The following is a 15915-nucleotide window of genomic DNA, read 5'->3' as shown; positions in this document are numbered from 1 at the left end:
TCAACTCTGACCACAGTTTTAACAATTTACCAAAAAAAAAAAAAATAAATGTTTAATAAATCTAGACTAAGGACAGAAATTGTTGTAAAACATGCTACATTACAGGTTTGTGAGAAAACATACATGTGAAAAAGATCCAAATTTTGTTTTGCTGTTTGAAAAAAAATGAAAAGAAAAAATTTTGTAACCAACCCTGAGCTTGCAGTTCTAACAGTTTCGCAAAATCCAGTGTTTTGTACTCAAACTGGATTACTTCCACGCCTTTAGAAAATAAAATAAACTGCTAACCCATACGTGATATATCTCCAAAATCAACTACATCCTGGTAAACGTCTCTCTGGGTTTTCCAACTGTATAGCAGCCAACATCAAATTTGAAGTAAAAACAGAAGCAAGAGGTCTTTTTCAAAATAGACTAATAGTTACCTGGCTCTATCACACTCTTAAACACAATACAAATTCACGAAAGAAAGGAAAGAAGGAAAGAAGGAGACATTGCATTATGTTTCTGCAGTTGAGATCCTGTATGAGCTTTGAGCCTGGATGAACCTGCATTATCAACAGGCTCACTCTCAACTACCTGTTTATTTTTGCTGACATTTATTTCTCAGCAACCTGTAGCATTATATTCCCTGCACAACAATCTGTTCATGATATGGAAGTTTATTGCAGTTGCCCACTTATGACTGCACAGAAAAGCTCCTCTCTCTTCCACTCAGCTCAGCCTTACTGACACAAAGTTGTCTGTGAAGCAGAAAGAGTTGTCATGGAAATAAAATCAGTTTAACTGAGGCTGCTGAAAGATTCTCATTAATTCACCTATTATGGTATTATTACTATTATGGTAAAGTAATTTTTCCTCTCAATAAGTGTAGTATTTCAATGATGCAACAAGAAAAATAAACCTCCCCTTCTCTTCTGTAGATTTCCTACTTTAGGGAGAAAGCCATCAGCAGACACTCTTGCACCACTTTTTATAGTTCATGGTAGAATTTACATGGAAGTGGTGAAAAGGAATTCATGATTTGTGACAACTTTGAGAAAGATCCAGCTATAAAACTGAATATAACTTGTTCATGGCAATGAAGGTTTTTTACTTGTTTTGAAATAAAAAGTTCGAATTTAAAATCCATTTTTAAAGTTTGTTTCCACTTCTGAAATTAAAACTCTCAAATTCTTTTAGAAACACATATCATGACTGTCTTCACCATGTTGACAAAATGAAATGGTCCATGTAATTCTCAGATAATAAAAGAAACTTTAAACTGTGGAATATAATAAAAGACACATTTGTGAAGTAGTTAACACATTCCAACTTGTGTACAATGTACTACACCTAAAAACCTTTCAATGAGGGAGTGACAGCTAATTTGGTTTCAAGCTGGGACAAACTTTGTATGAAAAAGAATAGGAAGGTGTAATTAAATGAAAGGAGAGCTAGAATGTCCTTTTGTTCAGTAACAGCTCAGCAACAGACCCCTATCTAAAATGATACTGCATAGTTAAATGACAAGAATTATGATGTAAGAAGGGATGGGGAATGGCCAGAGGCAAGATTTCCAGTGCTAAGGTTCATTTGAAGTTTAATGTAGATAGTGCAACCAGCAGTATAATCCTACTCCTAGCCCAGCAAACTTAATAGCAACTAATCCATAATCAGCAGGCACAAACAGTGTCTGGTACAGAACAGCTGCCTCAGACCATCTGGATGTCTATTTACAGAGCAAGCACTTTGCTGATGTGGATTTCATGATTGCTAAGGGATGTAGTGGAGGGTGAGTGGAAAATGCACTCCCACTGCTGTGGATTCTCCAGGAACAGGGCAAGCTTCTCAAACCTGCAACTGCACAGAAAGAGCAGGAGGGGCAAAGAGGTTGGCAGAAGGTGTAGAGGTTGTCCTGTCTTCTCTCCAAAACTCTAAGAAATCCAAGCTAAAAAACAGCATTAATGGTCTGATAACAGGAAAAGCTCCCTGGGCTTTTCTTTGGCTAGTGGAGCTGTCAGTAAACAGCATACAATCCACAAAACCCCCAAATTTTCATACATTTTCAACCAGTTCATAAAAGGAACACAAACTTTCACAAAATTTGTTGGAAAATAGACTTAATGCTGCATGAACTGTTATAACTTTTAATTTATTTGTTAACTGAGAAATCAATGAACTCCTACAACAACGTAAAAGCCAATGCTCAGGCTCAGCTCTCCATTAGCTCAGTGACCAGTGAATAAATCCACTGCAGGCAAGGCCACAAACGTGTAACCTCACACTGCCCTCCACAAGCCTCTGTATCTATTGCAGATAATAGGAATACAGGAATTCCAAGATCAAGCCACTAGCAACTTGAGCATATTGAGTAAAATATTAGGATTTAAATTGTGTCTGAAGGAGGATTTGGGTAAGACAATTCCTCATTTCTTCTACAGCAAGGCTTCCCACGGAAATTCCCAGGAGCCATGGATACACTCAAGGTATGCAACTAGATTAATAAATGTATTAATAAATGTATTAACTAAAAATTAAATGTTTTATTTATTTTGGACAAATAAAGAAAAAGCCACAGCTGTGAGTTCTAGGCATTCCACAGCTAAAAACCCCATCAGCTGCTTCCTTTAGAATTTCTTGGTTTTTGCTATCAGAGGAGATCAGCATAGAAAAAAATACTATTCAGTCCTGAAAATCTCTTTCTGTAATAGAATTACAGCACGAAGATAACAAAGAAAACAACTGAAGAGGAAATAAATTGTAAACGTGGACTATGACCCCACTCTTAACAAATGTCCTGGTGAAATCAGCACAGGAGCTGGACTAGCCAGCTGGAGGCATGTTTGTAGTTATGAGTAATATAAATATGAGGCATTATTCATCCCAGTCTGTCAGCAGATAGATTAAAGAGAATGGTGCATAAAACTTCTTAGTGTTGATCAAAAGCTATACAGAATTGCATTTAAGTACATGAGATGTCCAGTTTGGAATGACCCACAGCAATCCTTAAATTTGAACACATTCAGAACTGTAACAGTGTTTCAGATTTGACCCAAATGGAAACAGTTCTACTTGCACAGAAAAGAGTAGAAAAAAGTTCCACTTGCACAGCCTTCCTTCCTCCCGTCCTTCATTCTGCCTCCCTGCACAAGCCTTGAGGCAGACACATCCCCTACAGAATTCTGGAGAAGCAAGAGAAACAAAAGAGCCAGGTGGCCACAGTCACGTCATTTCCACGGAGCACGGGAACAATCCGGGGACAGCACAAGTGGAGAATGTGAAGCAAAGCAGGAGGGATGGAACTGGACAGAGACTGGGTTTGATGGACGTGCAGCTCACACCTCTCATTGCCACAGGGGCCAGCGTGTGGGGAAAGCTGCAAAAGGGAAGAGCTAGTTCTCTTCTACTCTATCTCCTCCAAATCGAGAAAGAAAGGTGAGAGGTAAGTATTCTCTTCCAGGGTGAAAGCAAAGCAACTGCATGGAAGTTTGCAGCATTATTCCCGTTTTACATTTGGGGCCACATAAAGTTCCGAGCTATGGTGAGTTAATGAATTCACAGAAGGGTTTCCATCTCAATTGCTCTGGTATCTAGCAAGGGCTAAGAATGCACAGGCTTAATCTCTGGCACCTACCTGCCCTTAAGGCTAGGTGTGCACTTGCTGTTTGCACCCCACTAAAGACAGAAGCAATCTGCACCTGCACCACCCTGGATGGAGACAGGGAGGGCAGCAGCCACAGCAGCACTCCTCACATTTTATCAGCACCAGAGAGGCTGGTAAAACCCTGGGCTCTCTCTAAGACCCCTTGGAAGGAGAGTGGGTGGGAAAAAAAACAGCTAAATGGCCCTGTCACACACTATAAGAATATAAGTGCTTATAAAAGTAAAGAAGGAAATTCCAGGTCCATGCATGTGATACGAAAACTTAAAGATATTTGTTGTGTGAAAGATACAGAGACAGGATAATTTCAAAATACAGACATAAAAAGTCTGTCAAAACCAACAATACAAGAATTAAAATCTGCCCTCACTGAACATGATGGGAGCTATGTATTTCAAGTTGTAGTCAAGATTTCACTCAAGCAACGGTAATTTTAATTTCTCATATTTTCAAAGATTTAGAGTCCTTGTATAAATATTACATACAACTGAAATTTTCTTGTGAAACATCAGGTACTCTGACTGCTAGAAAATGAAACTAGAAGCAGACCAAAGCATGAAAAGTATTGGGTTTTTGTGAGGATAATACACATGGAGACACAGCATACATTGCTGCAGCATTCAGAAACGCACTGAATCAGGATGAACACTGGGCTCTGAAGACATATAAGTCAGTGACAAATGGTCACTTTGAGAAAGAAGGCACAGAAAACCAATCCCAGTGATAGCATCCTGTGACACTTCCCTGCAAAGCAGGGAAGAATAAATGCATCTGGTAAAAATAGGAGGCAGATTCATCTGTTTCTAAAATTTGAAGCAACTGGCATGGTTTCCCAGGTATCTCCTGCTTGTTTACCTGCTTTTGTAAAGTCAAGAAGAAGAAGAAGAACTAAATATATCAGCAAGAGGATGATTGTACCTGATGGACAGTTGTGCACTTCTGCATACATAGTAGACGGGAAGAATATGTAACTGCAAATAACCTGCAAACCTCTAAATAATAACTTGTGTGACTTGGCAAAAGCTCATAACAAGACAATAAAGGGCACACATCCTCACAGAGAAATAAATCACAGGTAGCCCTAAAGGAAAATTCCTTTTTTCTCTCGTTTTTGAAAATACCTTCGGTGGAAGTTTTGTCCTCATTATTTAAAGTACTTCAGTGGTGCTTTGATGGCCCACAGCAATTCTGAAGTTCCTTTATTTTCTCCTACAGACATTGTGGATTACAAAAATGACAATTTCATTAATACATAACAACACACCTTTCATACCAATGAACAAAGATATTGCAAGACTCCTGAAATGTAACAGTAGGAAAAAAGAGGTATTACATACACATAGTTATGTAATTGTTGCTTACTTTAAAGTAATATAAATTAGAGAAGCAATTGGAGATTGCTCAGAGCCCACATGCCCATTTGCTGCTGTTTGACAGTTACTTTTGGACTCATATTCAGAGTATGCCTTGAGGAGAAGGAAGGAATGGAATTTTATTAAAACCCTTACAGAAGATGTTTAATGTTGAAAAGGGTATTTGTTGGAAAGCTGGCAAACTGGCAGTGGGGGCATGTAAAACAGAGACATGTAAAACAGAACATGACTACAGAACAGCAAAGAAGTATAAAGTTGAGTTACAGTACAGTTGAACACGGCAGTTCCAATGTGCCTTCCAGCCCACGTCTAGACAGTTGTCATCAGCATACTTGGCTTTTTTGCACTCATGGTGATGTGATGGCCATGTGTCACTGAGGACACCACCCAGTCCAAGCTACATGTGCCATAAGCTCTTATCTGAGCTTTGACAAACGTCAAAAAGATATGAGGGAAATGCTGTGCACACCATCAGTCTGTCCTCAGAGCTTGGGGGGGGTCCAGCAGCTGGGGCTGAGACAGGAAAACCATGAAACCTGGCTTTTCTTTGGGCATCTTCCCCTCTCTGCTCTCAGGTGCCTCACACACAGCCAGACCCCAGGCTTGACAGAGGAGTCTGGGAATAGGAAAGGGAATTAATTTCTCCATGCCAAAATTGTGTATATGGGTGCAATCGTGGCTTTTGTACATACAGAGCCCCACTCCCAGCTTCCCACTGACACGCTTTGCATTTCCATGCATTTCACAGGGAAGGAGTGGCTGAATTTCTGTCAAGAGGAGCAGGGTCTGTCCCCTCAGTACATCCCACTGCATGCACCCCTTTACTACACAGCTGCCAGAGCTGGAGGGCTTTCTGGAGTTCTCCAAAGGACGGCTTGTGCTAATGTGACCCTTCACTGCAATGAAGGTTTGGGGCACATGAAGGGGAACATTTTTCAGCTCATTCTCCTTCGCAATCTCTTCAAAGAAAGGAACTTGGTGCCTCTCTCCAGCCCTCAATGGAACTGCACAACACCAAGTGACTACCACATCATTTGATGTGTGTTAAGAGCAATTTGCAATTTTATGCAGGAGCATCCTTCAGTATTTCTTGCTTGACATCAGTGTGTCACCATATATATTTTATAAATACATTATACACATATATAAGCACACACACAAGTTTACTAGCAACAGCAGAGGTTTGAACAGACAGAGGCTGTTTTCTACAAGGCTACTGTAAATCCTACCCTGCCTATAAATTTGTACCATCCCCTTCCCTTCTGGCTCAGTTTACGGGAGGGTCAGTAGTTGTCACAAGCTTATCAAACTCCAGATATCCAAACTACATTTAGAATATGGATACAGCTCAGCAAATCACAAGAGCATGGACTCACGACCTTAGGTCATAACTACCTAATGAGTTCAGTAATTTACACAAAGAAACTGATCAAGACAAACCTATCTACAATTCCAAATGACTAGATACATCAAAATACAAAATTTGAAAAGTAGCAGCACTGCTTACATCCTCCTGAAACTACCAAAAGGGAGTGGCCTGATACTCCTATAATTTTCCACAGGAAAATATGTCATTTCACCTTTCTGCACAGCATGGACTTTGTATGACTCAGGAGACGAGGAGTGAAGGAAACACCTCCCAAAAGCAACCCAGACAGGACTGCCTTCCATTATGACACCACAGTTCCTAGAAACAATCTGTTCAAGAGGACAGGATGGCCAATGTTCAAAGACTGGCTCCACCTCAGTTACCAGCCCTCAGAGTCTCCAAGATGAGGCATTTATTCCAGGACAACAGTAGTGGCTGATGTCTGACAATGGCTCCCCCCTCCCAGATAGAGTCCAGAGCTGGAAAACATGGGTGGGAATGGAAGGGAAGAGCCTCATTCAGAGCAGCTGAGTGTGCCAGCCTCACAGCCTTTCCCTGGGGAAAATACTTGACTCAACCCGAGTGCTCCTTTCCAGCTTATGCCTCACATAAAAACTGGCAATAGTCAAAAAACTGCACACATAAATGAGTGTAGTTGAACAGAGGGGTCTGGCTAGACTTCAGTGGCACTGGCAACGTTAGTGAGAGGAAGAAGGGAAAGTCAGGAGTGCTGTCAGCAACACCTGGTGGAAGTATCTGCCATCCTTTATTGAATAAGCTTAGGTATATGTGATATGAAATACTCTCCTATGAAAGGAAAAAAATCTGAGTTATCCTAAAACATGGCATATGCCCTAACTTCAAAATACAATCTATGGAAAACACTGTCAGGTTTTGGTTCATCTTCATCATGTAACTTAATGTTGGGTGAAGAGGGCTATTAAATGCTAGTGCATTTCTAATTCAGTCTTTCTTGCAAACAGTCTTCCATCATGTAGACCATGAAATTGCAAAATAAATATAAAATCAACCTTTTAATCCCAAAACCAGAGAAGAAACACATGCCCTAAGGCATAGTCCAATTGCTTAACATCAATAAATGTGTGTTTCTCATCTTGCTGCAACCCGGGAACTTTCTCGTTTTTGGGTTTGTGGATGTTTATCTTTCTTGGCCTGTAATGGCTCTCCTCTGTATTAGCTACTTTCTCCAGGTTCCAATTACAGAACTGTCTCATGACATGTAAAGACTTGGACTATGAGTATGTTATTCATATCAGCTGACTCATTATGCATTCTTATGTCAGTCCTTGCGAAAGAAGTGTTTTCTAGTATGGAGAAAGATCATGTGTTGTAAAAATATGATCCAGAACTAAGACAGATATCTACCCGTGACCTGAGTCCAGATTATGAAGCGTCTCAGCCACCTTAGTAAAATATTAACTGAGTTTGTGGGTTGTCATAGTAAAATGAGAGGCTGCCTTGAACATAATTTCATTTACACACATTCAGAAAATTGACATCACGGCTGCAAGGACGTATAAAAAACCAGCACAGTGCCTTTTGGATTGACTGCAGGAACACTGACAGGAGCATTCTACAGGCTCAGCTCCTCTAACGGCACAACAGAAACTGGATTTTGCAAAGTACACTGAGAAGCTTCTTTTTATAAATCAGTTCTGAGGACATCTGAGAGATTTTATTTTGTCTTCAATTGTGTTTGCAGTTCTTTTAAAGAAGCATGTGCACGGGAGGCTGTGCCAAGTGCCTGGGAATTACTCTCATCCCCCTGGCCGTGCTCTGCACCCTTGCTAACATTTTGCTGTTTTTCCCTGGAGGAACAGTGGCTGAAGAAAATGTACACATTACAGATGAAGTTTGGTACTTTGGAGGGATCTTGGGGTCAGGTGTATTGGTAAGTATCTAAATTCAGACATTCCTACCTTCCCCCACCTGCAGCCATGGCTTGCATTGTTGAATTTTCTCAGGACTGCAAATTCCTCTTTGATAAACAAATAAGTTATAAGTCATCCAAAGGTTTGGCAATAAGTAACTTTACTTAATGATAAGAAAAATAACCCCCATAGATTATTATACTTAAAAGAAGATGTAACTCAAATTCATCCCAATTCAAAGGGTATTTCTATTATTTGTAGATGATCTTCCCTGCCTTGGTATTTTTGGGCCTTCAGAATAATGATTGCTGTGGATGCTGTGGAAATCGGAGCTGTGGAAGTCGGTTTGCAGTAAGTGAAAGGAAAAGTGAGATTGTTACTGATGGATGCCCCTTCCTCTCACAGCCACTGTGAGTCTGGGCAGGACGTCTGGAGTGAGGACACACAGCCCTGCCATTTGTTTGAGTCGAAGTGGAAATAGTAGGCTGTAGGAATTGAATTATGCCTCTGATGTTTTACCACAGGCAGCACAACAGTATGGCCTCAATGATTTTTGCTGTCACAAGATACTTATAGTTACTATCACAATTAAAATTCATTGCTGTAAAAGCTTCACTCTGTTTTGCAGAGTACAACAGCCCTCTCCTTAGTCATTTTCTGTTGGCAGCTTTTAAAATTACCCTGGCAGTCAGATACTACATTTCCAGCTCACTGCAGGCCCACAAAATGAGCTGTATCTCATTAGATTCATGGAAATTTCAGCAAGGAATAGACCTCGGGAAGTCACTTAATCCAACCTGCTACTTTAAACAGTGTGGATGAGACTCCACTTTGAATTTATAGCTTCCTTTCACACTAGAAAAGTTTCCAAAGGATACTTTCAGACACTAGTAAATAAGAATTTTAGTTTAAAAATTAAATCAGAAAAAAATATATTTGTAGTGGGAAAATGTCTTTTTGAAATAAATTCTTTGGATCAAGCGGATCATTAGAGTTTTTAAATAAAGGAATAGATTTTCAACTGAAAAAAAAAAGAGAGAGAAAAACAAATGGGAAAAAATTCATGCCTATGAGGTTGATCAAAGAGCCTTCCCTAAATTGCCTTTGATGCTGTCTTTATGCAATACTAACAAAAGAGATTGAACTTTGAGAAGAGGAAATGGAGCCATCTGTTTCTCTTTACAACACTGGATGATCCATTTTCTGCAAACAGCGAAGAGAAGGCAGCTGAGTTTCGAGAGCACACAGCACTCCCACGGTGTGGCTGCTGCTCAGGCAGGGACACACAGACACACAGACAGACAGACCACGGGGGTGACAGGGCAGGGACACACAGACACACAGACAGACAGACAGACCACGGGGTGACAGGGCAGGGACACACAGACAGACACACAGACAGACAGACCACGGGGGTGACAGGGCAGGGACACACAGACACACAGACAGACAGACAGACCACGGGGGTGATAGGGCAGGGACACACAGACACACAGACAGACAGACAGACCACGGGGTGACAGGGCAGGGACACACACACAGACACACAGACAGACAGACCACGGGGTGACAGGGCAGGGACACACAGACACACAGACAGACACACAGACAGACAGACCGTGGGGACACGCAGTGACCGTGGGGACACTCCTGCCTGCCTTGCTGACGAGGGTGCAGCCGCCTGGGAATGCTCACACAGCCAGGAGTGCCAGCACCTACAAGAGCCCTGCAGGCCTTAACACCATCAGCAGGACCGAGGACCAAATCTGGTCTTGTATGGCAGCTGAAATCCATTATTATGGGGCCTACTTCAAAAGCAAAATTTTAAAGTTAGCCCTGACAGATAGATAACATAAAAATGCGTGCCAGGACTCAAGACAAGAGTCTAGTGATGAGATCTGACCAAAAGCTCACATTGCACTTGATGATATTTGAGGTCCTTTCCAACCCAAACGATTCTATGACCTGAAAGTATCGGGGTTTTTTTCTTCACCTGTATCACTTTATTCCAACAAAGGACACTACCTCTACCTACAAACTGTTATGGCTACAGGTATTTCAGAATTCAAGCAGGGCATTAGTTCTTGCATGATTTACTTACATATTAGTATACATGGAAAATTCTGTCATAGAAAGCCAGAAATATACATACTGTCCCATCCACTTCAATTGTACTACTAGAGCTTACACAGGTAAGCACCTGCAAGGAGGTAGAGTACACCAAAATGAAACCTAAAGGGAGACTTGGGAAGGAAAACTATAATTATTTAGTCCAAATATGACCAAGACACAAAGCTAACTTGTAAAGGATACTGCAGATTTTTTAAAAATGCCTTGAGTGGTCCAAGACTTCAGTCTTGCCTGCAGTCTGAGAAAAGCATGTGGCTGCAGGGGAGCAGGGCCACCTGCTGGGCCACCTGCTGGGCCACCTGCTGGGCCACCTGCTCCTCCTGCTCAGGCACATGGGGCCAGACCTGGGAAAGCTTTAAAATACCATTGCAGGTATGCATTACCCATTTACTATGCAATGAAAACTAACAGAATTTAGCTGTTCAGGTGTTGATTATTTGACTATCAACAGCTGAATTTGGGGAACATTCCCTGACGTTAAGGCTGTGTTTAATTGTTTGAATGAGAACTAAAATAACATGATTTTTTTCTCTTCATCAGATGTTTTCTTCTATAATATTTGCTGCCATTGGATTTCTGGGAGCTGGATACTGCTTTATTTTGTCATCAGTAGCCCTACACAAAGGCCCTAAATGTCAAAACAAAGGAAACTGGACCTACCCCTTCCATGATGGGTAAGACAAGACAATCAGAAAACAAAAGATATACATGTTTTAAGTTTGTGAGACGATTCAAATTCCAAATCCATTGTATAAAAATAGAAATTAGTGCCTGCAGCACACAGGAAGACTTCATAAGGTTCAAGAGCAGGGATGTAAAGAATAGCAAGTGCAATCAAAACTACTGAGTTTCAAAGGGGCCAATAAAGAGAAATGCACAGCCTCTTTCTAGGTTATTCTTGGGATGATAAGCAACATATGGGGATAATTCCAATTAGATGAATAGCTATGACACATTGAGACACTTCTTAAGAGTCCTGAAGGAATTGGCTGATGTAATTGCCCAGCCACTCTCCATATTTGAAAAGTTCTGGCAGTCAAGAGGAGCTCCAGGTGGCTGGAAAAGAGGAAGCAATACACCAATCTTTAAAAAGGGTAGAAAAGAGGACTCTGGGAGCCATTGACCTGTCTGCCTCACGTCTGTGCCTGGGAAGATCATGGAACAGTTCCTCCTGGAAGGTCTGGTGATGCACACGGAGGGCAGGGAAATGGTTTGGGACAAGCAGCATGGCTTCACCAAGGGCAAGCCCTGCCTGACCCCCCCAGTGGCCTCCTGTGATGGGGGGAATCCCTCAGAGCATAATGGAAGGACCACACAAGTCATTTATCTGGACACAATCCCCCACAATATCCTGCTCTCTACATTGGAGAGAGATGGATTTGATGGGTGAACTGTTAGATGCAGAAGAAAGTGTTTGGATGGTCACATCCAGAGGGTGGTGGTCAGGGGCTCAGGATCCTTATGGGCATCAGTGAGCAGAGGTGTCCCTAAGGGATCCCCCCTGGGACTGGTGTTATTTCACATCTTCATTAATGGCCCAAGATGATCAGAGGGATGGAACACCTCTTCTATGAGGAAAGGCTGGGAGAATTGGGATTGCTCAGCCTGGAGAAGAGAAGCTTCAGGGTGACCTGATTTTGGCTTTCCAGTACCTGATGGGAGCCTACAAGCAAGATGGAGAGGGACTTTTTATAAGAGCATGTAGTGACAGGACAAGATAATGGCTTTAAAATAAGAGTAGGTTTAGATCAAGTATTAGGAAAAAATTCTTCCCTGTGAGGGTGGTGAGGCACTGGCACAGGCTACTCAGAGAAGCTGTGGATGGCCCATCCCTGGAAGTGTTCAAGGTTGGGCTGGACAGGGCATGGAGCAACCTGGGACAGTGGAAGGGGTCCCTGATCATGGCAGAGGTATTGGAACCATTCTGTGATTCTAGGATTATTTTGAAATTTAATGGTATTCAAATAATTACTGCTAATAATATTATATATAAAATATAATATTAAGAAATATAGTCTATGTATAATTTTATCTTGGCTATGGCATTTGGAAGCTGCTTGTTCCTCATGCTCTGCAACTCAAACGTGTTTGCTGTCATGTATATTTATCACTTAACTTCAGCAATCCCACTGCTTAGGCTGAAGTCAAGACACGTTCAACAAACACCAGGGCACAATGTGCTACTGAGGAGAGCAGGTGTAATCAGAACAGAACTGCAGTAAACTCCTCCTCACCTCAGAACCTTTAATACAGTCTGCCTCTGTCAATAGTAACCTGGCAGCATTTCTTACATAATATAGAAAAAAATTATACTTCAGGTTGAAAAGAAAAAAAAAAAAAAGAAAGGAAAAAAGAAGTATACAGGTAGAGGATTACTTGTTCATGGGTCAGTGAGGGCTGGAAAACAACACCCCTGGTCTCATTCTGAGAGTCTTTGGAAACACACTCTGCTTCATAGTTTGGGTTGCAGTCCAGAAATCGCTTGACAAGAACACAAACAAGGCAGCACGAAGAATAAGCAGATGAAATACAGCCAATGGTTAAGCAGTTTACAATTAAATCAAAATGTGAAGGTAAAAATGATGGAAGTTATTACCTTTACTTAAGGTGAGGCATCTAGAACAGCAAAAACTGTTACTTTCAGCTCAGTGGGCAAGAGGTGACTTCCATAATTTCACGATTTGTGTTGCTAATTCAGTTGTTTTGATTACAATGTACTTCCTTGTTCCCAACTGTACTTTGAGATACTGGATTACATGCCCTGATCACAGTCCCCCACCCACTCTCACACACAAAAAGTTCTGTAATCAAGTAAAAGCAGCAAAAATGCTCCTGACAAAACACTGGAACAGATAAAACCTATTTGGCACATGCTTGGTTAAGATCCTTTCTTCCCAAAACACTCAAAATGGTTCAATTGTATCAAACACATACTTGTCTCCAATTGCTCCCTTCTAATGTCTTGCTTTTTCAAACCAACTTACCAGAAACTAAACTGCAGTCCATGTCTAGATTAAGTAGCACCAGTGTGATGATGGAAATTCAAACTGAAGTGAACAGCACCTCGGCCATGTCACAGCACTGACAACCTCTCAGTGCTGACAGACCTCTTTTATAAGCTAATATATTCTTCTTCCTATTTTGTTCTGCTCTAGGAATTACCTTTCTGACCACGCACTGTGGGACCAGTGTGAATCACCTGAGAACATCGTGCCCTGGCACCTGACCCTCTTCTCCCTGCTGCTGGTGATGAGTGGGGTCCAGGCAGTGCTCTGTGCCATCCAGGCAGTGAACGGCCTCTTTGGAACCATCTGTGGGGACTGCAAATGCTGCGGCTGCTGTGGGGTGAGCAGTGATTTTTTTGTTTTTGTCACTCTGTGTAGTGACCTCCAGCTGACAGTCACAGCCTCCTAACACACTGCCCAAACCCTACACTGCTGCCATTAGGAAATAACACAATCCTTTCAAAGTCACAGCAAGAGTAGGCAGGAAAAGTAGCCCTGGAAAGGGCTTTTAACCCTTTAAGTGAGGCAGAAATAAGATGCACAGCTCATGACAGGAAGAAAGAGCCAAGTTTATTCAGGAACACACTTGGTTTTATAGCAGGACTGCAATTCCAAGAGTAGAGAAAAGGAGATTGGTTCAGAGAGAAGACACCCCATGGCCAGGGCCTGGGCACACACCACAACAGGGCTTCTATCTTTGTTATTAATTCCTTTTTATTGTGACCAAATCATCACCCTGGGAGAAATTCTCCCTGGCCTTGAGCTGGGCCAGCTTATCAGGCTGGGAACAGAGCTGAGAAGCTCCAGCCTGGAATATTTTTCAGGCTGTAATTTTCTTGCTTTCTCAATATGTGTCCCTACAGGAAATTACCTGCATGTTTTTATTCTTCCAGGGAGATGGACCTGTCTAACAAACAGGAATTTTGCAGACAACTGTCCTTGCCCTGGAGGATCCCCTCTGCAGCGCTCCACAGAGCAGCCCTCGATGCACTGACACTGGCTAAGACGAGAATGAAGGGCTCTTCCTGCCACCAGTGTTATGGAGCCCTGACTCCCTTTCCAGCCTTCCTGGAATCCCTCAACATGGAATAAAATAAGTGAAATACAACTCTCACGTTCAGATTCATTTTTGTAAAACAGCTTCCATTTAAAAAGAGGGTATTCTCAGGGAAAACACAATTTTGGGTTACAATTTTTATTCAGGTCAGTGAGGTAGCTTGTAACTCCTCAAAGCTTCCAATCTATACCTGAGCATTAAACTTTTTGCCCATGTTCAATTTAGCAGCATTTGGCACAGTGCTATGAAAGAGATAGGAAAGACAGTAGAGAGCTAGCTCAAAGGCAAAAATGCCTTTGAGAAAGACCTTTAAAAACTTTAAAAGAAAAAGGTACTTCCCAAAGGAATCAAGGAGAAAAAAATAAGAGGAGTTGGAGACATTTGAGGGATTCAAATCAACTAATATGCTTCTTTAAAAAAATTCTGAAACAAATTTTCACAAACCAGCTTGCCAGGCTGGATGTCTCAATGCTTGATATTGGCTATATCTGTTTCCTAAAATTTTCCTCCTGAAATAATGATTCTGTGGCCTGTGCTTTCAGAAAATACATTTAATGTACTGTGTATTTACACTAGGAGATATCTGAAGAATCTAGAAGTACTTAAAAGCACTGAAAGCACTTCAGCAACATGCAGAAATGTTAAACAGTTTGATATAGGTACTGAGAACTATGTTGTACAAGACGATAAATTGCAAAAATAACCTCTGCAGAAACAGCTGTCTGCCCCACCTGTTCTACTGCATTTCCCAGGAATTTGAGGGCCCCCTTTATTTCAACACACGCTGTGCAACCATCTCACATCTATTCTTCCATGTGTGGTGAGCAGCTGTCCTGCACCTCATCTCGGATTTGTAGTTTGGTTTATATGAAGCCTTTGGGAACAAGGAGTGTTTCTCATCAGCCTTCAACAAAGGGATGGGTAGCTGCACAGGGTACAGCTTTGATCTATCAATAAACAGAGCACATAAACCTTTGTGGGAGATGGGATAAGAAATAACAGGCAGCAAGCCATGATACCCAAAGCCAGAATCAATGAGCTGCTGCCTCCAAGAGACACCCAGCCACGAGGGCTCTCTCACACGAGCTAAGATAGGGCAGGAACTGACACAAGGGGCACACATTTCATCTTGTGATCTGCAGGCACACCTTGGCCTTCAGGTGTATTGAAAAAAGGTAAATGAGCCAGAACCAGCAGGCCAGCTGAACTCATACTTTGAAGTGCCAACAATGGTGCTCCCACATCTATTCAGTTAAAGCTAACATCTGAGGCTCTCCCCCAGCACTTAATTTCAAGCGAATCACATCTGCAGTGTCAATTCTGCAGTAACTGGAGATTGTTCTGTGTTTTTACTCCACAAAGCATCCAGTAAAATCAAGGACAGGGACTAATCCTAGATCCTCATAACAGAGAATGGTGTAAAAAGCCAGTGTTAATTCTGGAAAA

General features: G+C 41.7%; 1 protein-coding gene across 1 annotated transcript; it reads left to right on the top strand.

Annotated features, from left to right (window-relative positions):
* Nucleotides 1-7737: 7737 nt before the first annotated feature.
* TM4SF4 (transmembrane 4 L six family member 4) lies at nt 7738-14520 on the top strand. Its single transcript, XM_014886173.2, has 5 exons — nt 7738-8297; nt 8539-8628; nt 10948-11081; nt 13563-13752; nt 14306-14520. The coding sequence occupies exons 1-5, from the start codon at nt 8124-8126 to the stop codon at nt 14321-14323; spliced, it is 606 nt and encodes a 201-aa protein (XP_014741659.1). The 5' UTR covers nt 7738-8123; the 3' UTR covers nt 14324-14520.
* The last annotated feature ends 1395 nt before the right edge of the window (nt 14521-15915 follow it).

Source organism: Sturnus vulgaris, chromosome 10 (assembly GCF_052056855.1).
Source record: "Sturnus vulgaris isolate bStuVul1 chromosome 10, bStuVul1.hap1, whole genome shotgun sequence".
Taxonomy (NCBI): Eukaryota; Metazoa; Chordata; class Aves; order Passeriformes; family Sturnidae; genus Sturnus; species Sturnus vulgaris.
The sequence above is the reverse complement of the archived record's forward strand: the minus strand, read 5'-3'. Positions and strand labels throughout refer to the sequence as shown.

What these genes read in the sequence shown, in the direction of transcription:
- TM4SF4 (XM_014886173.2), top strand. Translation starts at nt 8,124, where the DNA reads ATGTGCACGGGAGGCTGTGCCAAGTGCCTGGGAATTACTCTCATCCCC. An exon ending in GCTGTGGAAGTCGGTTTGCA is followed by an intron (nt 8,629 to 10,947) that starts GTAAGTGAAAGG and finishes TCTCTTCATCAG; the next exon opens with ATGTTTTCTTCTATAATATT. An exon ending in ACCTACCCCTTCCATGATGG is followed by an intron (nt 11,082 to 13,562) that starts GTAAGACAAGAC and finishes GTTCTGCTCTAG; the next exon opens with GAATTACCTTTCTGACCACG.